The following is a 27,209-nucleotide window of genomic DNA, read 5'->3' on the forward strand; positions in this document are numbered from 1 at the left end:
ATACATTAATAACATATTAAATTCATTTACGAATGACAAATCAACTTTCTATGGAGTTCATTAATCATTTAAAATTTAGAATTATTTTAAATATCTTGGCAAATTATTCAAATCAGTAGAAATTATTTTGCTGAAATTATATTATATAGAAGTAAAACTCTTTGAGAATAGTTTTTGTCCTTTGTGTAGTCTTTAAGTGTATTTGATTGAGCGTTAAATGTTTCTCAATGCGTGAGTGCCTCATAAAAAATCATTGACGATTTTATAATTATCTTTTATTACACACAAAACGATAGCCATAAATTTTTGAACAATTTATACAAATCGACATAAATTTGTTTGCTGCAATATTATAAAGAAACCAGCAAAAAAGAGAAATGATAAATTTATTTAGGTAGAAATTTGTTTGCTCAAATATTTTACCAATATAAATCTGTTTGCTACAAATTCAAAATCGTAGCTTCAAGAAACTTCTGTCAAATGCTTTCCTCGAAGCATTTTCTATCAACTTGTTCAATTCTCAATTGGAAACTTTCAATAATTTTGTGTCATTGACTTTTGACAATCTTAAATACAATTTGTTTTTCTTGCTTTAGCCTGAGCCGAATAATTATTAATACTTTAAAATTGTGGCAATTTCTTGTGTGTGTGTGTGTGTGTGTGTGTGTGTGTGTTATGGAAAAATCAAAAGAAAAAGAAAATGCCAGTGCCATTGGGGGCCGGATAACAAATTTCTCCTTGGACATTTATAATACATAGTGGGCCAATTTCAGTTCAATTTATTTCTGTTTGCTGAGCCTTAACTCACTTCCTGGATCCTGCTGGGTGACTTACTTACTAACAGGGCCAACGTAGCCATAATGGCCACGTCGTATCGGTTTCCTGAAAGATGAAAAAACGAAAAAGAGGAGCACAGCAACAACAACAACAACAACAACAACAGCAACAAAATAAAATAAAACAGGACACGCGCCCCGGTGCTGGGAGCTGGAAGCCGGAGCTGGGCAATGCCAAAAACTGGCAACCTCAGTACAGGAAAGCGCCAATGCCATGGAGAATAATGTGAATGCGAACAACGCGCGCATATAACTCATTTATTTATTTACTACACACACACACACACACAATCATACGAGAGAGTGTGTGTGCGATTGTGTGCGTATCCATATCGCAGTATGTGTATCTTGCTTGCGTGCAGTGAAGCTTGAGTTTGATTTAATAGTTTATTAAGATACGCGCAGCAGCAAGTGAAGATTAAGGCGAGCGGATTTGCCTCAACGGTGCTTCGGTGGTTGTTGTTGTTGCCGCCGCACTTAAATGCGACGACCACTGGATTTTGGCTGTGGTTTATGGGCTTTGCAGCCGCGCGGCATAAATAGATTTTGGGGCAACTTAACGTTGCTGCTCTTGTTGTTGTTGCTTGTGTTGCTGGCCTTGTTTTGCGGCTAACGTTGCATTTGGAAATGCTTTTGGAAAATAGCAGACGTTGCGCTGATAAACGCAAGATAATAATAACAACTCGACTCGCATAGACTGACTGTATTATAAATTCAACACACAACGATAATTAGAATCCCGGCTTATAAAACGCTATGCGCAATATATTTGGCCACACTATTATGGCAGTTGAAAGCGATGCGAAAGACGATGCCAAACTCTATAAATTATGTGTAATCTTATTAAGCAATATACTATATGTATTATATACTATTTTATTTGCTCTTCTTTTCGCTGCTGCCTTTATGGCTTTTACTCGGCTTTCAATTAAAGGCTTTAAGTATTTAAATATACAGAAAAGAACTTTTTAAGTATATTATTAAATTATTCAATTAAATCCTAGGGTATTTTTGAGTCTCTTCAACTTTTCGATTGCATAATTATAAATTTAACATTTTAATTTAATGCATATAAATTAGTTTGAAGCGGCGATATTTATCACATTTATGATATTTGCAATTAAAGTAAAATATATTAAAGAGCAACACTGATAACAATTAGGCAATCTGCTGGACGAATTTGTGATATTTTGCATGTTATGATATGAATATGAATGCAAATAAAATGAATTTAAAATCGGATACAATATGCATTATTATTCAGTATTCACAGCTTCATAAATAGCTGTTGTACTTTTGTTTTAGCCAACATTACAACAATTAAAGAGAACACTTAGAAAGTTAATCAAACATTTAATAATGCCGCGAAAACAGCTTGAAAATATGCAAGGCAATTAATGCACAAATAACAGGTAAGAAAGCTACAGTCAAGTGTGCTCGACTGTGATATACCCGGTAATCATTTTGAATAATAGCAAATATTGCGGTATTATTCTTACAATATACCAAATTTGTATACTAAGTATACCGAATGATGTACATATTTGGTTTATCGATATACTATTACATTCAACATATTCCACAGAGTACAAAATATACCATATAATCAACAAAAGCAACACATTGTGGTATTATTCTTTAAATATTCCGAAAATATACCGAATAATATATATGCTATATCGATATACTATTATATTCCAACTATATCATAAAACACTAAAATATGTATATCAAATGATATATTTAGTATGTCGTTGAACTATTATTAATTATTATATAATTATTATAATATACCATAGAGCCAAAAATATACCGTATATTGAGACCGTTTTTTGGTATGTGAAATATTTAAATAATTTATCTAATTTTAAACTAAACGCACACAAATTTCCAAGAATCCTAATATATATCATTAAATATATCAAAAATCTCCTTCAGCATGAAAATATGCCAGACATATAAATGCACAATAAATAAGTAATAATTTATGTAAGGCAGAATAACTAATTAATAAAAAAGACACAAGAGTAATGTGTAAATAATTGTGAATCTTTGAAATATAAATCATTGCTTGCAGTATTCAACTTAAGCTGCTCATAAAATCAAACTGGTATTTGTTGGAGTAATGTGGATATTTATATGTGGAATTTATGCTTGCATTTGATTGAGTATTTATTACATTCGTATATATTTTTGGGGTATTTAATTCGAAATATCGCTTCATTCATTTTCGCATTTCACATTTATTGCCTACACATTTTGCCAGCTCATTTTAAAAGCCCATAAATTAATATTTTCACGCTTTAAATGCCGCACACACACACACACACACGTGCTGATATAGATATATATCTATGTGTGAGTTGGCAGCGATTAAAATTGCTGTTAATGACAAGCGAATGTTATAAATTACAGCAATGAAGCAATTTTTTTTTTCTGCTGTCTGCCCTGACAGCGCACAGGGCTAAAGTTGATGACTGTCTCAGTGTGTGTGTGTGTGTTGTAGGGTGTGTGTGTGAGCTGCCTGTAGCAGACAACAAAGTTTGCCTAATTATTTAAGATCAACGCTGCTGCTGCTGTTGCTGCTGTCGCTTTTGTTGCTGCCATTTCAAGTCAACGCCAAGATGAAAAACCAAACAATGAAAATTGAACTCGTCTCGGGTTTTGATAATGATGTTGTCTCTCGTCTGCCGCATCTCTCTCTGTTTCAGTGTTATTAATGATGTCCTATATGAGAGAGGCAGGCAGGCAAACAAACACACGCACAGTTGCAGATAAAAACACGCATTCAGAGCGATAGAGCGAGCGCAAGATAGCGAGACAACACACCTAAAAGCTTGGGCCAAATTGAGGTTGAAGTTGAGGTTGTCTGTGTGTGAGTGTGTATACGATTTGTATAGGTGTGTGTGTGTGTATACGTTTCGTATGTGTGGGTGTGTGCGTGTGTGGTTTGAAGGTATCCATTGCCTTAAAATTATGCGCCATATTTTCTGTCAGCATTTTGGCTCGTCGCTTAGGCGGATGTCGGATGTGGTGGCCTCCAACTGAGTGCAAGGCAGAGCGAAATGGAGAGGGAGAGAGGTAGAATGAGAGGTAGAGAGGGAGGGAGACAGGTTGCGGTTGCGTTGGCAGTGCGAAATGAACGATTGAACCCGCAATGGCAACGACAACACACGTTGAAATCAATGTGTGTGATTTGCCAATTATGTGGGTTATACATCTCTCTCTCTTTCTCTCTCTCTCTCTTTCTGTACGTGTGTGTGTGTGTGTGCGTTTGGCTCGTCATTAGCGCTGTTTCCATTTCCGGCAGACAGAAGCAACAGCAGCAGAGAGTAGGAAGCAGGCAAAGGCTGTCAGGGAGTCATCGATGTCGTTGTCGACGACGTCGTCATTGGATGTCAATTTCATAAGCAATTTACGCAGCGACAGAGTTCGATTTGCCAACTGTTGATGCCGCATCGCGTTGCGTTGCCTCGCGTCGCGTCAAGTGCCTGAAGTGCTTCGAGTTTTCGGGGGAAATTGAACTCACGATGATGAAGAAGAAGAAGAAGAAGTTGCTGTTGCAAATAACGTTTCAAACGTTTCCCTAGCGTCTGCCTAATTAACTAATTTTGCCACTCTCACACTCGCATCTACAAATAGGCAAAATACATGTGTCTAGATACATAAAGTGGCCGAAACATTCAAAATATCATTTGCGTTTAGGGGTAGCAAGGTTGAAGGTTCAACTCCATCGTGTCGTGTCGTTGTCCAAAACTGATGCGTTGCGCCATTGTCCTAATTATTGTCCTGCCATAAACAACTAACAGAAGCAGCAGCAGCAACATCAAAAGCAACAACAGCAACAACAACGACACTAACAACTGGCATTGGCGATTCACCCTCACACAGACGAGAAGAAGACAAAAGTAATGGCCGCTATAATTCACAGTTACTTATTGTTTATCTGTTCGTTTGCTCAGCTCGATGTGCTCCATAACTTAAATGGTCGCAACAGCAGCCAAACAAGCTAGAGATGAGAGACCAAATCGACACAAACCCGACCATTATCAACCAAGCCAAAGCAAGGCGAAAACAATGGCAACACAAATCACGTAACACGAGAACTCAATAAGCCCATTCTCAAGAACTATACAAATCGAATTAGATGCCAGACGAGAGAGGTGTCCGATTTAAGCAGAAGTTAAGCTCTCCAAGTAAAGTGTTCATATGGAAAAATCATATCGAACCAGATTAGAAATTTAATAAAATGTAACAAATATAAACTGCTCCTCCCTTATTTCAAAATTTAGGTATTCAAAATAGAATGAAAAAAATATTCTTTTATATTTTAATTGAATTTCTTTTCATGACAAGAATTTTAATGTGTTGATAAGATATTTTATGTAAGGTTGTTTCATAACTAAACAAGTGCTTAGAAACGCTTCATATGTAAGCTGACACTTTTTTGTGCATGTGTATTAAGTAGTAGTTAGAGCTCACTTTACAATTTAAGAAAACATTATTCAGATAAGCTACTTAAAAATTATAATAAATTTAAAGTTTGTAAAGATTATCAAGTATATGATTAAAATGCAGATTTAAATAAGAATTTATGTAATCGAAAAATTAAAACTTAAGTCGGTTTTATATTTATACTGCAATATAATGTTATAACATAAAAAAATGTTTTGATTATTATGAAAGTAATAATTTTAGTTAAGTTACTTCTACTCTGAATATTAGGTGAAACTTTGTTTTGTATTTAGAGAGTGAATTTCTTATTGAATAAAAACGACAAAAAAACATATTTATAAGTATTTAGTTATGTTATAACTGATTTAATTTTTGATTACATACAAATGAAAAAAAAAATATTAAATATAATATATATCACTGCTCATATTTGTATTTTTTTTTCAGTTTAAAAATCATTCTTAGTAATTCTTCAGTAGTACTTTTTTGTATTAAGTATTTGTAATATTTAGTATATTTTAGTAAGTAATATTAAATATTTTTATTATAAAATATTGATATTTTTGTAGTATTTAATAGTTGGTATTTTTCATTTTTCATAATCATATTGCATTTTTCCTTTAAGTTCTTCAAGTTTCTTTTCACATTTTTGATATTTTCTAGTTCTCGCACACATAAACTTGCACCAACTAATCTATTCTATATAATATATACACATATTTTCATTTGTACAGCAAAAATAATAATTGAAAGATTGTAATAGATATTTCCCTATATACACATTTCCTGAACTAAATAAAGCGAAGCAGCTTAATTACATTTCCAACAGCGTCTCCAATGCGAACACGTGTCCATCTCTAGGCTAACAAGGATGCAAGACTTGACGCCACCAAAAACTCGCTGTATTTGTAAAGGACTCGCTTCGATTTAATGGCAGCCGAGTGGCAAAAAGGGGAAGATGAACTCGCCCATCTTCTGGCCTTTGCTTTGCTTTCGCTCTCGCTTTGCTTTGCTTTGCTGTCTGTGATTTAAATGATGCGAATTAATTTGAAAATTTTCAATGTATTGCAACCTGGCAACCGGTTGAAGAAGGAGGCAAAAACAATTGTCAGATTTGCTCAGCTCATAGAAAAGGTTTGAAGAAGAGGTGCACAAAGAGAGACGGAGAAAGAGAGAGCGAGAGAGAAAGAGTAAGAAAAATCAGTGCACATAACCGAAAAAGCCGAAAACCGTGGCCATAACTATGTGCGGCCGGCAAAAGGAAACGAGCAACAATGCAACAACGCTGCTGAGTCGAGCAGATTGCACAAAAAATAGTTGAAACAGCAGCAGCAGAGATGGAAGTGGCAGTGGCAGTGGCAATGTGGCAAAGAGAGGCAGAAGGCAACCACATTGGTGGCAAGCGGCTGTTGGCTGTTGTTGGAGCAATGGGCAAAAGTTTAAACAACTATTTATTATGAAATACAACAAAAAGTGGTAGGCAAAAAATAAAGAGAAACGAGAGCAGCAGATAAAAAAGTAAAAAATACTATTTAACACACACACACACTGAACTGAGAGAAATGCAAACAGACAACAGCTGAACGCGGAGGCGGCGACTTTGCGGCAATCCTTTGAGCAGCTGGAATCCAGCTGGGTATGACTGCAACCCAAACGATTCCAACAGCAGCAGCCCATCCATATCCATCTCTCCATATCTCTCACGCTCTCGCTCTCCTCAGTCGAAGCTGAAGCTGAAGCTGAGCCTCGATGCAAAGGAGCAACTTTTACGTGAAAATGTTCAAAATTTAATCAAATTAAAGTGAATGCGCCGCAGGCGAACATATTTCGCACGCTCCGGCGAGAAAGAGAAGCGCCGCTGCCTTCCATTCTCCCTCCTCAATTCCATCCACCTCCCTCTCTTCAGCCAGGATGTGGAATGAGTGAACGAGAATGTGAGCCAGGCCAAAAAGGCTCTGAGAGAGCGAGAGGCGCAAGTTTAATATGTAAATTGTTTTTGTTGCCAGCCAGAGCGTTCGCTGTTGCTGTTGCTGTTTTTGCCATAGCTCGACATTAAGTGGTTATCATAGCCATTTATGAGGCTGTTAAAAAGTATCTCATTAAACATAAATGGCCAAGCAGTCGAGCGAGTGTTCGCAGGGTGCGGATCGCACTCAACTAGAACTGGATAATAGATACTCGAGTCGAGCCGAGTCGAGTTTTGAGTCGGGACCAACAAATTAAACACCCAAACTATGCCACGCAAACCGAACAACAACAACAACAATTGAGTTGAGATTGGAAACAAGCATTTACCATATGCAATACGTTAAACCACCCGCAGCTCTAACACGGCTTATATAGCCCCAACCAAAGTAGAAACCAAAGCAGAAACAAAACAGGCAAAAGCAAAAGCACTGAATAGAGAACTCTGTATGAAAGCCATATCCCACACACATTCTACCAAATTCCGTTTACCTGTCAAACTTTTGCCATTTGTGGCCAACATATTTTGAAGTTAGCCCCAGCGTTCCACACCACCACCGCCAACAACAACAACAACAACGAGAAGAGTGGCAGCATTTTTGTCATCCCTGCCTCATGCCACAATTGAACCGAGGCAGAGCCACGTTTATGCCTAAACTTTGTCAATTATTTGCGGATTTAACATTTGTAGCTTGTGCGGATTTTGATTTTTGATTTGAGTTTAAAAACGGCAACAACAACAACAAGCAGCAACATCTATGCCACACACTCATTAGAGTTTCATTTTATGAGAATCTAACACAAATTCGCAAAAGGAATTTCAACAACTTCAACTTAAACTTATACTCTCAAGCTTTACAGCAAAGGATTCAAGTCAAGTTGAAATTCTCTTTTTTTCATGTTTTTAGCTTGCAACAATGCGACTCTGAACTTGCCACATTTAAAGCACAACTTTTGACTCTCTCTATCGCTTGCTTGACTCTATTCAAATGTCAATTCAATTAACAAAATTATTTATCTAGAAGAAAAAAAGTCAATGAACACGTCAACACAATAAAGCGACTTCTCGGAAATTGAAACCTTCGCTCTTGTTCATAATGAATTCATTGGAATTGCGAGAAAAATAGAATTGCAAATTGAATTAGTTTTCTCTTTTTTTTCCAATGTTTGCTATGTTTATAAAATGCTCTAAAAACAATCTCATATTTGTAATCGCATTGAGTGAAACACCTCATTTTTAGTGTTATTTTTTTGTTGGGATGTGACAATTATTAATTATTCATTGAAGCCGCTTGTTATAATCTTTTTTTGGAATGTCGGAACTTCCAGTGAAATGCGTTTGCAGCGAAAACATTCAATTTTGGTTTCTCGTTTTATTTTATTTTATTTCTCGTTAAGTTTGGTTTATTTTATCATGTTGTGTTTTGTATAATAATATTTATATTAATACCCTGGATTTTAGCAAGGAAGTGGATCTACGTTTATTTTGATTTCCAAATGCATCCATTCAAATAATTTAAATTGTTCTGATATATAGAGAAATATTATTTTTACACATTGAACGATAATTATTTTATAAATAAAACCATTCTTTAAATAATGTAATAAAAATCAGAATGCATCTCACAGTCAAAAGAAATGTAATTATACATATAAGAACCGAATTTAATTTCGGGACTTTAAGATATTATTACATTAAAAATAATTAGAATATACATATGTATAATTCTAGCTGTATACGTTTGTTTGATAATTTTCAGATGCAGACAATAAAACTGTTGTTTAAACTAAAGATATATACCGTACTTACTACAATCTGGTATATTTGTACTCCATGGTATATTTTCAATGTAGTACTATAGAAATATACCAAATGTATCTTTTAATATTCGGTATATTTTAAAAATAGTACCTTACTGTTTTGCTTTTATTTAAAATGAGTAGCGGGTTTATCACAGTCGAGAACACTCGACTGTTTTTTACTGTAAAGTCCATGTTGCTAATACGCAACGTTGGTCCCGCAAGAGATATTCATTATAGAAAATTAATAATATTATACATAATATCATATACATACAAGTGTCAATATTTATCTTTCAGGAAAACTAAATAAATATCTCTTTGTTTCTTTTAAATATGTGAACAAAAAAAAACAAAACGATATCTGATATTTTCTCTGTTTACAATAATTTTAAATCAACTCCAATTAAATCTTTATAAGGTATCTAAGGGAGTCTATCACGCTCTCAGGCAGCGCTGTCCTCACTTTAGCTATATTGTATTCATTTACAAGAATTGCAATATTATTTTTATGATTTTTAGTCAATATATGCATATCAAATAACTATCAATGCCGCACGACTGCCACTCGCAAATGTCAAAATCTCGCAACAAATTATCAGCAGAAACGTCAATGGCACCTGCTGCACAGCCATAGACAGGCTGTGCTCTCCCCCTATTGACTTACCCCTATCTAAGGGCCACAAAAAAATATATATGGAATATATATAGAATATGAAAAAAAGAAAGAAGAATGAATATTGGCAAAGCGAGAAGAAGAGAAGTAGGAGGAAAGATGGTTAGTTGACGGCGACAATGACAAGGACGAAGATGAGATGGAGATGGAGAATCGAGATGGAGATGGAGATGGAGAATGGAGAATGGGACGCAGGACAAGCAAACGCTGCAATTTTGCAATTTGATTATTTTGCAAAGCAAAATATATGTATATATATATATATATAAATGTGTGTGTGTGTGTGTGGGATGTGGCAAGGGTCAGGTGCTGTAGACACAGAATGAAAAGATTGAGAGAGAGAGAGTTCAAATGGGGGGACCAAGAGGGGAGGCCAAAGGGCAGCACCTGGCAACGTCGAGGGGCAAAAATCGTTGGTGACGTCGTCGTCGTCGTCGTCGTCGTTGGTTGGTGTTGGTGTTGGTGGCTGCCGTTTATTATGCGTAGCTCTCGCTCTCTCTGTGCAGTGCAGTGCAGCACACAACTTTTGCAAAGTAATAAAGCCACAAAAGTTCAACTTCAATTGAAATAAATTAATTTCAACATTCGGACTGACAGCGCCAACTAACTGACAATTACACACCACACCATCTCACATAGAGACAGATATAGAGCAAGTGAGAGGAAGAGAGATAGAAAGAGAGCTAGAGAAAGAGAAGGAATAGACACATGCTCAGCGGTTTGCTCGCTGCATGAAATAGTTGAGTAACTTTTCACTTTTATTTTTGGTTTTCCCATTTTTATTTGCTGCCTGCCTTTTGTTGTAAATGTAAAATAATAACGACAAAATTGCACTTTCAACTTTTGACTTTTTTTTTGTTTTTTTTTGCTGTAGAGAGCAGAGAATCGTCGTCGTAGTCGTCGTCGTCGTCGTCTGGCTTTGTATTGCTCTCTCGAGTGTGCTGGGATGCTCCCATTGTCTGTGCAAAAGTTGAATTAATCGCCCATTCAAGCTCCCTTCCATTGCCTCCTTCCTCGCCCCCTCCACCCGCCGCCTCGTCTTGGGGGAGCAGGAAACTCTCGTCGAATACCTCAGCAAAAGTCTGCAGGCAAACTGCAGTCAGACGCATACTTTCGACATAGTTTGGCTGCCTCAACGACTGTTTCATCTTGATTGATTACATATTTTACAAGTTATTGCACACACACGTACATAGAGAGAGAGGGAGAGTGAGTGAGGGACGGAAGCGGGAGGCGAGAAATACACGTATTTATTAGATTTATGGCTTGACTTTCCTATGTCTGTCTGTATGTGTCTTAATGTCTGTGTATTGTAATGGCTGCTGCCATTCACACACACAACTTTAAATGTATTGGAAATATCTCGAGATATATCCACGTTTTCAGCTCGAAGGTACTAAAAAGTAAAACTCATGTCGAAAGCGGTAAGCTGTGGCAATTGACTGAAACTGCCGGTTTAAATTAGAAAAGTTTGCACAATGTACACACAAGATACACACACACATTCTCATCGTCACAACACAGACATATTCGAGCGTGTTAATTTAATGGCAACATGACTGAAGCAGCAATGAAAGATGCTTTTGCCTCGTAACAAACACTCAAACTCGCTCGCTCGCTAGCTTGCTTGTCTATCTGTCATTTCGGACAAGAGAAAGACGAAGAGAGACAGAGGAGAGCGGGGAATGAAAATGTGCTTCATTATGACATGGTCATGCAATCGAAGCCACATTGTTGTCTTCCAACTGAAACAGGATTTGTGCCTTAATTGCATACTTTATCGTTGCATACTTATGTGGCCAAACTTTACGTCGCTTCCTTCCTCTCGTTTCCTGTGTTCGCTCGTTCTGTTTTGTAATCTATTTTGCATTTCCCCGCCCCTTGCCTTCTCCTTTCTCTTTCACACAAAATTGAAACCACTTTGCAGATTCCAAATCGATAATTTGACAGCTCCAATTGCACACATTTCATGCCAACATCATCTCTCTCTCTCTTTCTCTATCTTCCTCTTTCTCGCTTAAGCACAAGTTGTGGCATCACTTTGGCACACAAGAAGACAAGAAAAAACAAATAAATATTTCCATAGGTATAACGTGATATTTGAGGAATGTAAGCACAATATTCACTTAAATAATTGCTAGATGTGACCAATATCAATACCCCAAGGCCTGACACAAAATATCTACTTATTATTATTATTGTGATTATGTCACGACAACTTGTCCAATTTGTCAAATCCACTTTTTGTATTGCTTCGGCAAATTGCAGAATATTTTCCTGAGCAACTCAATTTTGTTTTGAGTAGAAAAGGCAAGGATGTGCTTAAGTTACGAAGGGGAATTAATAGAGTACTTGAGTGTTTCATATTTAAGTAATTCAACAATTAAAAAAGCTACGAGTTACCCCATTTTTAATAAAACCAAAAAAAAATACCGCACTATTAATAACAAAAAAAAAATTAATATAACGCAAAAATACTAAAAATATAGCAAATTACATATTTGATATATTGATATAGAATTCAAAAAAATATATATCAGAGCCACAGCAACTAAAACCCGTAGCTTCAAGACTACGATTTTTGCATTTTGAATAGCTTTTTAAAAAAATTAAGCATTATGCCTAAATTTGCACATCAAATTGGCAAACTTGCTAAAGAAATGGCTTTTGAAAAATAAATTTCAAAATGTTGTTAACCTGAAATGAGAACTTAAGCATATTACCTAATTTTCTTTCGAATATTAAATGGTCTTCTTAACTGAAGGAGTTTCGTATACGTCAAATAAGTAATGTAACGTTTTAGCACAGCTGAACAAAAGCGTGTACGAAGCCTTAAATATAAAAGTTTAACAATTCAAACGAAATTTGAAAATTTATATTGAAAGAAATGCGAACTTTTTTGAATGTTAAAAGCTTTTCTTTATCAACACTTCCGAAGGAAGTCAAATATAAAACAAGAAGCATTGTATAGATGCTCAGACTACACAAACATGAGTTGAATGAATGTTAACATATAATTTAAAGTGTAGCCTGAAGGCCTAAGTAAGCTCTGGCTTTATTATTGTACTATACAATTTAATTAGCAGCTACAATTGTAAAACAAAATAAACAAAATTTAAAATACACAGTATTACATAGAAGTTAAAATGTTAACAATTGTTTAATAAACATAATAAACACATGTTATTACAATTATTTAGAAATGCCTTCAAACACAACAAGTGTTTTAAGTATTATAAATTGAAATTTTTGTTTATATTTAAAGATTTGTTAATTAATTTAATCAGTAGAACAGCAACAGAGTACCATAACAACACAATATAGAGAACTTATACGGTCCGAATCTGAAATTTTAGATATAAAATTAACGATATACATCGCTAGAATAGACTTTTGAAGCCCGTTTGCTGTTGAAAAGACTATTTTTGGTTTTCTTTTTAAAGATCATATCTTTAAATAACTTAACACTTGCTTAAAAACCATATTCTTGGTATGAAAATAGGCAGTTTTCGCTTAATATGCTTCACGATATTTTCGACTATGTATTAATAAATAATAGCAAATATTAGTTCATTCTTTCTTTCCCCATTTTGTGTTGCTTATGCGCAATATTTATGTACTTTCCCTTCTCACATTTTAAAATCAAAGCGTATCCTTGGCACAATGTGGCTGTCGGTCTTTTTCATTCACAAAGCTTCAAGTTTGAGCATTGTGTGTAATGCGTTAACAAGTTCATGCGTTGCTTTAGCTTCAATTTGATTTCCTTTTAGCTTTTTCTTTTTCTCTTAGTGAATGGTGCTCACAAAACATTCCATAAATCCTCAGCGCCAAGTTCAGACAGCGTTGGTTGCTGTTGCTGTTGCTTTGGCTGTGGCTGCGGCTGTCTTCCCCATAGATTCCGTTAGAATAGTTTAGCTCGGTTTTTTTTTTGCATTTTGATTGTTTTTGCGATAGTTTTTTATGGCATACTTATGTGGGCCAGCCAAGCGAAATCCATTTCACTTATCCCATGCACTTTTATGGCTTTAGCCACCAAAAATTTTGCACATTAAAAGCGAACTTTTTAACATGACATATGTAAGCCAGTCGACACCCTCCGCTACTCTTCGCCCGCCCTCCGCCTGCCGCTGCTTGCAGTTGCAATTGTTGGGCCACCCATTGACCAAACACAAGTTGCACAAATACACATTTCATATTCATAGTCTGAGAGCTTAAAAGCAAAGAAATTAACTTCACAAAAGTTTGCACAGAGAGCGAGAGCGAAAGAGAGCGAGAGAGTGAGACGCACTCAGTGAGCGAGACGAGTTGTCGATGCGACACACACGGCGTATGTGTAATGTGGGTAATGGATAATGTGTAACCAACCCGGATGCGAATCTCCTGCCTACTCAAAATGTGCTGCTTCCTTCTGCTGTTGCTGCTGCTGCTGCTGCTGCTTCGTCTTCTGCAGGCTCCACACTATTTTTGTGCTTAGTCGGCTCATCTGCATTTTATGGTCCAAAAATATCATCATCATTTTTTCGCATTTCATTATGTGCTCCAATGTGCGTATATAAGTATAAGTGCATGTGTGTGCGCTGTGTCTCTGTGTGTGTGTGTGGCACCATTTTAACAGTGAAAACTTAGCAGCCTCATTTAGTATGCTTCATTTCATTATATGGCCCGTTTCGAGTCCCCCAGTCCCCAGTCCCCTAACTGCCTGCCTATGACTAGTACTTTAAAAAAAACTCAGTTTGAGGGGAGCAGCAGCACAAAAAAAAAAATACTCTTAACTTTCGCTGCAACCGCAAGCATTTTGGGCCACATTTTGTGGGCAATCCTTCTGTGCCGTGCTTCGTGCTCCATGTTCCATGTTCTTTCTGTGTGTGTGTGCTTCATGAGGCTCCCGACAAACGGTGCGAGAAATTGTCCTCTCGTCATTTTCTACTCTTCTCTTATTTTATTTCATTTTATTTTTCCTTTTCTTATTTTTCGTTTTCTTTTTTTTTTTTTGCTTTTGATGTCGCTTGCAATTTTTTTTTGTCCTGCGTAGCAACTCCTTTGGGTGTCCCCACGGACTTGCCTGCCTGCCATTTGGCTCCTGCTAAGCCCATCCTTCCCTTCTTCGGTTTTCCTGGCTCCCCTTTCTACGCTCGCTGCGTCACTCATTTTTTTCTCGTAATTTTCATAAGCAGCCGTTAGACGTTGAATTTATGTTTTTAAACGCCTTTTAATATGCGAGAGGATCTTCGCGCGCACGCTTGCTGCCTCGACTGGAGAACAGGGAACACAAAGCCACTCGCAAATGCCGCGTCGTTGTCCTAGTCGCCATCTCCCATCTCCATTGCCATCTCCATCTCCATCGCCATCGCCATCGTTGTCGTCCTTTCTCCATCGTGACGTGGCTCGTGGCGTGGCGCAAATCCAGTGAGAATGCGTTTAAAAAAATATTATAATAATAACATTACGTAAATAATTGTTGGGTGCTGTCGTTGTCGTTGCCCGAGCCGAGCCGTAAGAAGGTAAAGGGAAGAGGAGGGGAAGGCTAACAAACGGCAGCAACACGCGCCGCAGGAATAGCAACGGAAATCAGCTGCGTGTTGATAAGCAAAGCGTAGCCAGAGCCAGAGCCAGAGCCAAGGAGACACTAAGAAGGAGCCGCTTGCTTGCCTGCCTTTCGGCTTGCTCTTGTTTTGCTCAAGGCTTTCGCACTCCGCTGTGTATGTGTGTGTGTGTGTTTGTAAGTGTGTTGGTTTGTGTTTATAAGTGTGTCGTTTTGGGTGCGTATTATGGTGTGCTTTTGCGGTTAGTCGCCGCATCGCTGTGGCACAGCAAACCAAAAAAAAAAAAGGAAATACAGAATTGTTTGGCTAAAGCCGCATTACAAAATACCCTTAGACTCATAAACAGATAAGCCGGCTACAAAAAGGATTTCACTTTCTTCCCAAATTTTTAGACGCTTAACGTAATGCCGATTTCCAGGAATTTCACGTTTCAAGCAGATTCATTAATCAGCTTGTCATTCTTAGAGTTTCAAACAATTTGTTGTTGTGAAATTTTCGGCGATTTTAAACAAAGAAGCCAAAATGTGTAAATTTTTAAGTATTTATTCAATTTTTTGGTAATTGCGAACTATTTTAGAATCGAATAAGATCATTATTAGGGTTAAACAAAGCATGTTCATTTAATGAGTCTCTTTATTCATTTTTCTATCGTTCGTTACAAGCTGCCGACATTTTCTTATTGAACAGTATTTTCAACTCAAGCAAACTATCGAAGTGCCTAAACTATCGAATTAATTTCCTTTAACACTATTACCTACATAAATACTACAGTCTTTAAGCTTAATTGAAAGTAACTTCAAGCTTATAAGTATCGAGAGTTTATTTTATATTGTAATCATTTTCTTATTTCGACAAATTATATTATTTTTAATAAAAAGTCATAACATTTTATATTTGTAATAATAATAAGTAAACTTTTAATTTCAGAATTATATTTTATTCTATATTTCATTCCACCCATATTTATTTCTATTTCCAATAGTCCGATCATCTTTTACCTTCTCCCAGCTAATAGAGTCCCTGTTTTTGTGAGAGTATTTCGTAGGAACAGGACAACAAAAAAAGAAACGCAACGCCAAGCGGCACATTTGTAACTCTGTCTAACCGATCGCAGCGGCAAAAGCAGCGAAATGTGCGTGTGGCATTTAGTAGGCAGTGACAGTGGCTATGTGGCATGAGTTGTGGTGCCACAAAGATACACATAGAGATAGAGAGAGGCACACCCACACACACACTGACACATTCACGCACACTCATTGCTGTCGAAATTTTGTTGTCATCATCACTTTGCAGGCAGCGCAATGATAGAGGAAGAAGGCGCAATAGCAACTCTAGAGTATAGCGAGAGGGGAGTGATGGAGAGATGTAGAGATGGAGTTGAAGCAAAAACGCCGCAGCCTGTCAGCCACAAAGTTATCTGCCTGCCAGTTTTTCGTAATGTTTTCTGGCTGTTCTTGATGTTGCCATCGTCGTTCCTGTTGTTGCTGTTGTTGTTGCTGTTCGTCGTCTTCCGTTTTTAATTTCATCTGCCATTTACTGCTACTTATGACACATCCTTTTGGGCCCGCCTCCCCACACCCCTCGAACCGATTCGACTACAGTTTTTCTTTCATATATTTATTTTATTTTATTTTGTATTTTTTTTCGTTTTTTCATTTTTTTGCTGTCAAGTTGTTTTCTTCATTTTTTGGTAATATTTTTGTGGGTACTTACCTTGGGATGTGCACGTCGCGGAAAAGCTACTTTCGGGTCCACCTGCAGCGACCAAAAAAAGAGAAGAGAGAGAAAGAGAGTGAGAGAAGTGCGTGAATGAGATGGCAAGAGAGTAATAGTAGGGCGTAGTGAGGAAATCGTATGCTTAATGACATTTAAATGAAAAAGCATTTCGAGCAACTCTTCATATTAATAGCCAAGCATAAATCTTGCATAAGCCTGCATTGCGCATTAAGCGGGAATTACTCCTAGGAGAATATTTCGGGGATGGGGATGGGGAAGGGAAATCGCCTCCTTCTCGACTTGCGAGCTGAGTACGCACGAATTAACGCGTAACAAATTGCTCGACCAGAGGACAGACAGCTCCCTCCAACTCCCCCTGCTGCTCCCTCACTTTGCTCAATAAGCAGCGTCATTAAAAATAATTAAAAATCATAAAAATTCAATTTTAAGTGCTTGGCTTGCTTCATTTCGGCTTCCTCGCCTCGACAGCACGACTTGACAGCTAACGGTAAACCTCAAGTGGGGAGATTCTTTTTTTTTTTTTTGTTTTGTGGGAGGGAACGAAGCTAAATCTTACTTGACTTTGATGCTTGCTGCTGCAGTTGCAAGTGTGCGGGTAACTTAAGCCAATGCCGCAAATAAAATGGCAAATAAAATGAAGAGATATTGGCAAAGAGATAGAAATGAGAGAGAACAAAGCGAGGGAAAGGGAAAACCAACGCAATATCCTCTGGCGATAATAATTCGCAGAAAAATTGTCACAGAACTGAAACGACAAACGGCGAATAGCGAATGGCGAAACAGCGAACGGCGAATGCTGACAGGACGGCAGTTTGCCGTGTTGATTTCCTGTGTGCAGGACGAAAAACAACAGCAACGACAACAACGAACGTTGTTGGGCCAGCCAGCCGCCTGGCGGGAAATTGATTTTTAGATTAAAATTAAAACTAATCAGCGCTGAGTGGCAAACGCCGACGTCTCTCTGCCACAGCGACTTTTCCGGGGGGGTTTGGTTTGAAAATACATGAGGCCGAAAAAGCGTAACGAAATGAAATGAAATGAATTCGCATCGCTTTCAGTTTTGCAGTGCAGCCAAACGGAAACACGAAACACTGCACGACTGAGCCAAACACACACACACTCACATGAAAATGCAGTTGTTTAAAAAAAAATCATATATAAATGATGGCTGCGCATTTTATTTACAGTTGGCCAGGCGTATTTTCAATGTGTGTGTGTCTGTGCGAAGAATGACCAACAAACAGCGACAGGGCAGAGGAACACAGGAACGGACAAACGGACAGCCAGACAGTCAGATGGGCAGACAGACATCCAGTTAGATGGATAGATTTGTTGCACTCGTTGGCAAGCTGCAGCTAATTAAGCTAATGCCGGCCAATGCGGCGTATGCGTAATGTCAGCTGCCCACACACAACACAGACACTGACTGTGCTTACGTCTTTCTTTTTTTTCCCCCAGTTGGCCATTCAATCGGTACAGTTAATCAAACTGAATTCATCAATGATAAGAACCGGAAAATCTCTCCCTTTTGCTGCACCATTTTGCTGGGGAAAATATGTTGAGCAGATTTTGCATTTTGCTGCTGCTGCTCACTTGTTCGACATCGATTTCGGCTTATCGCAGCACTTAACTGCGCTTAGACTGAGCTGCATCTGGTTTTTGTGGCCAGCTTGGACACGATTCTCTGCAGAAAAGTGTGCTGCTAAGAGCAATGTGGTCAGGATAGCTCTTGTTAACAACAATATTGCTTGAAGAAGCAATAATTTAAATCTATTTCCTTACATCTTAAAACTCTTTTTTACCAGTTAACAGTTTTAAGCTTTACACAGAAACTATTTTCAAAAACAAATATTGCTGAGTTTAATTCATATTATTTTTATATTATGGCATAAAATTCACATTTATTGAAAAACTAAATTTCATAATTTCACATCTAGAAAAATTGTGTTATTATCTAACAAATTGATTGCTTTTCAAATGAAAGGTCAACAAAATCTATAGTAAGTAGTATCACTAAAACAGAGCCAACTTAATTTGGCTATTTCAAATATGTATTTCCCAGAAAAACATTTTATAAATTGGTAGCTGCAATTTTCTTTTGGAGCGTGAAAATATTAGAGAAATTACCGATTTATGAACTAAAAGCTGTTTACGAACGAAATCCTAAAATTCCTTTGAATGCTTTCCTCAAGGATTATTTGGTGTTTTGAAGTAAGCGTTTAGGGTTTTTCCGCAAACTGGATGCTAAACTTTAGTGTTATTTAATGAAGAATTCTGTCAGTCAAAATTACTTCAAAATTTTGCATTAGTTATAGTTTTAAAATATCGGAAGATGAAGTAAACATCATGAGTGTTGAACTAAAAGAAGTTTAACCAAATTGAATAGTTTTTTTGTGGCAATTCTAAGATACGAGTATAACATTAGTATCGTCTTATTTACTTTTAATCTTTTCTGTCTGTCTGTATTAAAGATTTTAAATATTGTTAAAGTGAATAAATTTGATATAACTTTATTGGGAACTTCCTTTCAAATTTATAATGCTAATTATTATGCTAGATGTTAGATGTTGACTTTACATTGCTATAATCCACTAGTTTCCTTTATTTTCAATATAATCCACAAATAAATTATAATATTTAATACCATCTTAAGGCCAATGCTATAAGTTATTTTGCACTAGTTAAATCTTCAGCCAGTTATCCATAAATTTATCATTAATTTACTAGTTACTAATTTACTAATTCCAGCTGCGAATTAAGTTCTACATTAAATTGATATAGGCAGCGCAACTTATGTCATGTGAGTGTCTTAATTATTCAGTTCTGCTTAAGTTAGAGAAATGTAATTTAATTTTCAGCTACTCGTAAATCAAATCAAAGCCAGTTTCCGATTATATTTCCAATGCCAGCAAAGAGCTCTATAAGCCAGATAGTTTCTGTCTGAAGCCTTTGCTATGCCTTCTGACTAGTTTTCTCTGTGTTACTACAGTTTTCACTGCATATGGCAAATATTTCTAATAATAGAACTAAGCTCAGCCTAATCTCGGTGGCGCTTTTACAGCTTGTAAAACAGACAAAATGACTAAGCCAGGCAGCAGCAGCAGCAGCAGCAGCAAAAGCATCAGCTCATTTGATGCCTGAGCACCTTGCAGCAAAGCAGCACACGTGGCAGCGACAGATTCCCCCTCTCTCCCTCTCCAAAATCCTCTTCATCACCTTGTGTGCGCTAAAATAACACATCACGTAATTAAAAATTGTTTGGCTTTTACAAAAATCTCGTTGGCAGAGCCTTTAACTGACAGGTCATTTCTTCGTTTTTTTCATCCATTTTTAATTTTTTTTTTGGTAATTCGTTGATGTTGTTGTTGATGCGCTGATTTGGCTGTTTTTGTTAGTTGGCTGTCAAACTCAAAGCTTCTAATTGCTGTCAATAGACAACGAGACGCGAAACGAGACGAAACGAGATGAGATGAGAGGCAATTTATGAAGCCAGCCGAACGCGTTGCTTTGTGCAAATATTTTGCATAGCTGGTGAAGTTTTTTGTTTGCCAAACACAGCGCACAGGTGAGCATTTGTGTTGTCTACTTTCTTTTTTTTTTGGCTATGTAACAGTCTGTATGTGTAGAGTATTATTACCTTTTTGCCATCCAGCTCGTGTGTGCCTTGGGTGAGTACCTTATCTACGCTATTTGGATCGCTGAATGTGACAAAGCCAAAGCCTCTGCAATGTAGAAAAAGAGTGGAGATATATAGACATATATGTGAATACACTGGAAAAAAAGGTTTAAGTTCAAAATTTGAGGCTTAGCACTAAGAATTTTGGTCTAAAAAGTGCGTCAGGAATATGAAATTCTTAAAGTTAGAAAACACAACTTACTTTTAAGAACATTTCAGTAAAAACAAGTTCTTAGTAATAGGGGAAATAATTTAGAGTTCTAAGATATAAAAAAAATCCAAAAAATATGACAATGATATGTTATTTTGTACTATTCACTTATCATTTTAGTACTTTATTATTTAATTAGTTCCATCAGTCATTGAGTTGTACGTATACGTTATATCCATTCCTCTGTTAGACTGCAACGAAGAAGGATTCGCAACAATTCGATAAAATGAGCTAAAACACTTAGAGTTAGATAACAAGTAGTAAAAGCAAAAAAGTACAGTATTAATTTTAAAATATACCAAATTAATATACCAAAAATACTAAAAATATATTAAATGCTACATTTGACAATCTGGTATATTTTGTCCTCTGATGTACATTTCGAATGTAGTAGTATATAAATATACCAAAGGTTATATTTGGTCAAAATATACCATATTTTCAGCAAAAGCATCTAAGACCCTACTGCAGTAGGCGTTATTTGCCATACAAAAGTATTTGTTAAATAACTTAAACAATTTTTATACCTGAAATTTTTTTAGTGTACAGAGAGAGAGAGAGAGATAAACGTAAATATCAACATGGTTTAGACAAGTTGCTTAAATATTTGTCAGGAAAAAAAAGTAAACGAAGGAAAACCTGAATTGCAATCGGTGCTGCTGTCGTGTTGTGTGTGGCACGTGCGGCAATTAGATGCTCAAATTACATCAAAATATTGGCTAGCAAAAGTCGACTTGACTCGACTAGCTTAACTTTGTCGACTTGTCTCACCATTTACCCAATTGCCACGGTTCGAACGCGTCGTCGTCGTTGTCGTCGTCGTGAACGCTAATGGCCAACCTGACAGACGCTTACAAGCCATTACACTCCGAAGAGAGTGAGAGAGAGAGGGAAAGTGGGAGATAAAGAGAGAGAGAAGGATATCAGACACACACACATAGAAGTAAGCTATGCGTTACTGTTGCCTTCGTGTCGTGTTGTGATAAACTTATTCTTGTTAAATATTTAATTAAAATGCTTATTATCTCGCACTGCATTTTAATGAGTCTCCCATGCCCAGGCAGCCAGTCAGAGCTTGGAAGTTGGAGTCGGAGTCGGAGTCAAAGGAGAAGCGGCAGCAGCCACAGAGCTTCAGACCAGAGCAGACAGCGCCAAAGACAACAAACCAGCTCTAGAGATTTTGGTCTGCTCTCCATCTCTTTCTCTCTCTGTATCTCTTTTAGTCGCTCTCTCTTTCTGCCACTTTGTATGTGTGCACGTTTATGTTTATTTGAGTTTTGCCACTTGGCAGCGACGCTTAACGATGCGCCAGGCGTTCCGGCTGACTCTACTCTTCTCAGCCAGACAACGTATTTGTCTTGCTCTTTTAGGCGCTACCAACACACACACACAAGCACACACACAGTTACACGTACAGTTTTATCCAATCCGGGACAATAAGAGCAACAACAACGAGAGCAACCGCAAACACAGACAGTAATTAACGACGATTCTATTGCAATTGTGGCGATTGTTACGGTTTTGATTATACTCCACACACATATACAGTTGCCTCCCAAAACTAGCTATAGCTATAGCTATATAGCTATGACTATGCACAGACAGCTGCTCCTTGTCCACTTTGGCTTTTTATTGCTGGCAAGTTTTATACACAAATTGCTATGCAATGGCCAACAATAACAATGAGAGAGCTTGTTGCAAATTTATAAAAACAATTTGCATATGGAAAAGGTTGCCACACAATCCGATTGCACTGCATCTAAGTCGAGTCAAGAGAGAAGGCCGCAGAAGAATATAGTATAGTACACATAGTTGAAACAGTTCTCGGCACCGCCTGGCACATATTAAATAAACATTTTGTGCCGTATTTATAGACGAGCAATTTGTGCAATGCAATTCGAAAAAGAGGCCTACGCTATTAATATTGATTTAAATCGCAGGGAAAGGCTTTGCAGAGGTATTGCAAAAGGGTTGCAAAAGGGGGCGAAAGGAGGCGTGTCTACCGTTCAAGTGGGTCACACAAAATTGCAAAACGCAAAAGTGACACAAAGTTGAAGCCAGAGACTGAGTGTTGCAAATGCCTGCAGTTTATCTATCGAGAAAGAGAGAGAGCAAAAGAGAAAGACTACAAACTCCAACTCCAATTCTTTCGCTCTTTCTCGCTCTGTCTCGAAGAGAAAAGCCACAAATTTAAAAGGCAAAACTCAAAAATAATGTGTCTCCTGTGTGCAATTTACTCACAAATTCAGATTCAATTTATGCAACTCGAGGCATGGCAAAAGCAGCACACCAGAAAACCCAGCGACAGCAGACACACAGCACACACAACCCGGATAACAACAGAAAAGCAACGTGCGAGTGTATGAGAGTGTGTGTGTGTGTGTGTGTGTGTGCTTGTATTTGTCTTTAGTCGAGCAACTATACATGTGTGTGTGTGCTTGTCAGTGTGTGTTGCTCTGCACAATAAAAAGCAAAACAACAAATCACTGATTGTGCTGCATTGACTTTAGAATACCCTGCAGCGTTGCATGCTAAACAAAAGTGACACTTGTTGCCAGCTTCAAACTACTTTCATTCAATGCGTTTTAAACTGTAGTAGAACAATGCCTTTAAAATTGTAACAAGCTTTAAAAGCACATAAAGTCTGCTACATAAAAGAACTTGAGTGCTCTTAGAGGCATATTTATAATAATTTTTATTCTTATTATATAAATTAGTATCTGCAAGGAACTTTTATCCAATTCTTTTGAAACTGTAGCGAAATATTTTCGAACAAGCTTTAAATCCACATTAATTCTGCATAAATACACTTTAAAGTTCTTAAGCGTATACAATATTAAAGATTTCTTTATGGATTTTCAGAAAATTAAAATTTTTGTATATTTTAACAACACTTGTTGTCAGCTTCTAGCTACTTGCAATGCGTTTAAAACTGGAGCGATATAGTTTCTAGCAAGCTTTAAAAGCACATTAAGACTGCCTCATAAAATATTTTTAATGCTTTCAAGCGCATAACATTTTCAAGATTTATTTATTTTCAGAAGCTATAATTACTACTTGTTGTATATTTTAATGAACCTTTTCGTGGATGCCAAGTGCACTATAAAAACTTTCATGTTTATTTTTTATATTTTTAAAGCACAGCTCATTTAACAATTTTTTTTTTCGCAGAAATCTACTAACTAAATGGCATGTTAAATACTTAAATATTTGATAATGTAAAAAGAACATTTTTGCCTAAAAGGACTAAAGTTAATTTAGTAAGACAGTACAATTGAATGTTAAAAACCAGAAAAAAGCTTTCTAATGAAAAAATCTATAAAGCATTTATAACAAAGCTCGACTGAATGTTTGTCTCTCTTAAAATATGCTTTTATTGTTGAAAACTGTGATACAAAAATTACATATTACGTTTATTTATGATACTTAGTTCACAAAAATTGAACAATAGAAAAAGAAAATTTCGTAAAAAGCTTTCAACTCATTAAAGCTTCCAAGATAACGGATAGTTTTAGCAAATGTTTTAGCAAACAAAATTTTGAAATAAATAAAAAACGCCTATAGACTTTTATTGATATTACAATACTTAATTTGAAAATAAGAAGTGAATCTAAATTTATAAATTTTACATGATAAATTTAATTGCCTTAACAAAACTTTGCTCCCTATACAATTTTACCATATGCTACTTGTAATAATATATACATATATACTTGTAATTAAATAAATTTAAATTAAGCCCAATAAATCTGCCATTCTTAAAAGATATGCTTAGTATTTTAGATTAATAGATACTACTAATGAGAATTACCATATTAGCAAATAAATTATTTAAAATTTGAACAGCATTGGATAATGGATTACTAAAAATAATAAAAGCTTCGAAGAATGTTGTTTGACACAACACAAGCATGTAGTCTAGCACAACACCTTGAAAATCTATCTGCAATAACTGCTTCAGTAATCGACGCCTTACATTACACTTATTGATACCTTGAAGCACCTCAATTACTTTCTTAATCAATGCCTAATATCAAAGCAGCCCCTTTCTAGTGCCTGGGATCTAGAGGGTATAGCACAACAAACAGAGACACGCAGACTAGGGGAGATCTACAAACATGCACTGAGCGTGCTGCAGGTGCAAGGAAGTGGGAGGAAGATGAGGAGGAGGAGGAGGAGGAGGGTGACAAAAGGGGACAGAAAGGGCAGCTGGCAAAGACTGGGGCTAGATATGGTTAGGTTTGGTTCGGTTTGTTGTTGTTGTTGTTGTTATTGTCGTGTTGTTGCCCGTTCGTTGGTTCGTTGGATTGTTGCTTGTTGAATTTTATAAAGCCGTTTCAGAATGCTAATGAGCGCACGCACAAGCTGCCAAGGTAAGCAAAGGCTGCTGCTATTGCTGCTGCTGCTATGTGGGAGAGAGTAGCAAAAAGTAGGCGACGTCGGTGGGGGAGGCGTGGCAATCATGTAACACACACGCCGCAAACACGTACCAGACCAGAGGCAGCCTCAAGAGTCGCCGCAGCAATGCAAGCGCAAGGCAAGGCAAGGCAACATAAAAGTCTTATTTGAATTGCCATGCAGAGCTTGAGAAAGTTTACTAGTCGCAGGATTCCAGTCTACAGTTGTTGTCTATGTTTGTAGTTGTTGCTATTGCTGCTGTGCTTGATGCTGCTGCTATTGCTATTGCTGGCTTACGCACAATTTAGCAAAACAACTTGCATGTATTTAGCCTATGGGTTGCCTGGTTGAATCTTTCCCCTCTTCAGCACTTCAACTTCAACTGTCTCTCTCTCTGTGAACCTCTCTCTCTCTCTAAGTTGCCTCCAGCGCAATCTGAGCTGTGTGTGTCTGCAGTTAAGTTGCCCGCTTGCTCCTGTGGCTGGCAGGCTGACTACCGTCTTGGATTACCGTAAATAATCTAACTAAATGAGTTAGCAAACGGTCAAAGTTCAGTCGAGGTGTTGCCAAAAGGCGTCCTGCAACGTACAGCCATGTGTCTGTGCATGTGCCCGGTGAATATGTTGCCAACTAGACAACGCCAGCAGCTAACAAAACCTGTATGATAAGCAAAGAGTCGACCTCTCTCTCCCTCCCCCTCTACCACAAACAAAAGGCTGCCAAAACGCAGATATACTCACATAGTTAATGCAACCAAACACACACATCTATACATACATGTATCTACATGTTATATATACTGATATAGTTGCCCCCCAAAAATGAGTCGAGCATATGTACTCACATGTGTTTGTGTATGTTTTTGTATGTTGGTCCAGTAAACAAGTGAATGTGCACACTATTTTAGTGCGCTTAGTAAGCAAATTTAGTATATAGTCTCTGGATTATCCAAAAGTGTCCCAAAGGACGCCTCAAGATGAGCTGATTGTATGACTTTGCTTGCCTTTGATAAGCACAACTAGAGGAGAGAGAAAGCCAGCCAAGTGCTTTACAACGGGGCAGAGCAGAAGAGCTATTTAGCTTGAAGCGTTTGCGGAGCGTTTTCCTCAGAGAGTGAGAGTGGGAGAGTTAATTAAATAGCAAATATCCTAATTATTTAATAAGGGATGATCCATGTTTGGGTTTTTGAATGGTGCAATATTCTGAGAACTAAGATATGCGAAGGAAAGTTACAAGACTTCAAAAAACGCAAGGAAAAACTCGTGGAAAACAATTTCATATCGATTAGAAAGGACTCATTACACTATATGTTATATATTTAATAAATTCCATAATATGAAATCATTTTTGTACTAAACAAATTGGACATTTGGGCTTTGATTGCAGTTACTACAATTTGTTAAGACTATGAGTTATAAAACTATTAAAAAAATAAGCATAAAAGCTGATGTTTGATTACTTATAAATCACCTTTGAAATGAAATATCATTACAAAATACGGAAAATAAAATTGGAAATACCTTTTATATTATCATTTTGAACTCAAATAAAAGGTAAATAAAAATATATAAAGCTACTGTTTATGGACAAAAGGATTGCGCTCTGTTTCGAATATATTAAAAAATAATAGCTTTTTGTTGGTAAATCTCAACTTATGTCAAGATGAAGATGGTATTTTTAATGCAATGCGCCCAAGTTTAATGCCATATCAATCAAATTTCGTAAAATATTCCAACTGCATTGGTATTACAAAAGAAAACACCAAGACTAGAAATTTAAAAATGCAACCAATGAAAAGCGTGCAACAAAAACGCAAGCGAAAAACCATAAAAAATAGCCCATAAACTAGCGTAATTAGTTAATAAAAGCAACACATCTTTGTATTGTACTGAATTGCAATGCTGACCTAGGC

At 36.9% G+C, this 27,209-nt stretch overlaps 1 protein-coding gene across 7 annotated transcripts in view; it reads right to left on the reverse strand.

Annotated features, from left to right (window-relative positions):
* The window catches only part of LOC132793845 (RNA-binding protein Musashi homolog Rbp6), a 226,160-nt gene that overhangs the window by 105,907 nt on the left and 93,044 nt on the right, over window positions 1-27,209 (reverse strand). For all 7 annotated transcript variants that reach the window (XR_009633154.1, XR_009633153.1, XM_060803955.1 and 4 more), the window contains exons 5-6: window positions 20,650-20,734; window positions 16,989-17,030 (exon numbers count right to left, since the gene is read on the reverse strand). Coding sequence is in view for 5 of the 7 variants with exons in the window: in XM_060803955.1 (XP_060659938.1) it covers window positions 16,989-17,030; window positions 20,650-20,734 (127 nt within the window). In the remaining 2 variants the exon portion in view is untranslated. The remainder of the gene's footprint in view (window positions 1-16,988; window positions 17,031-20,649; window positions 20,735-27,209) is intronic.

Source organism: Drosophila nasuta, chromosome 3 (assembly GCF_023558535.2).
Source record: "Drosophila nasuta strain 15112-1781.00 chromosome 3, ASM2355853v1, whole genome shotgun sequence".
NCBI classification, from domain to species: domain Eukaryota; kingdom Metazoa; phylum Arthropoda; class Insecta; order Diptera; family Drosophilidae; genus Drosophila; species Drosophila nasuta.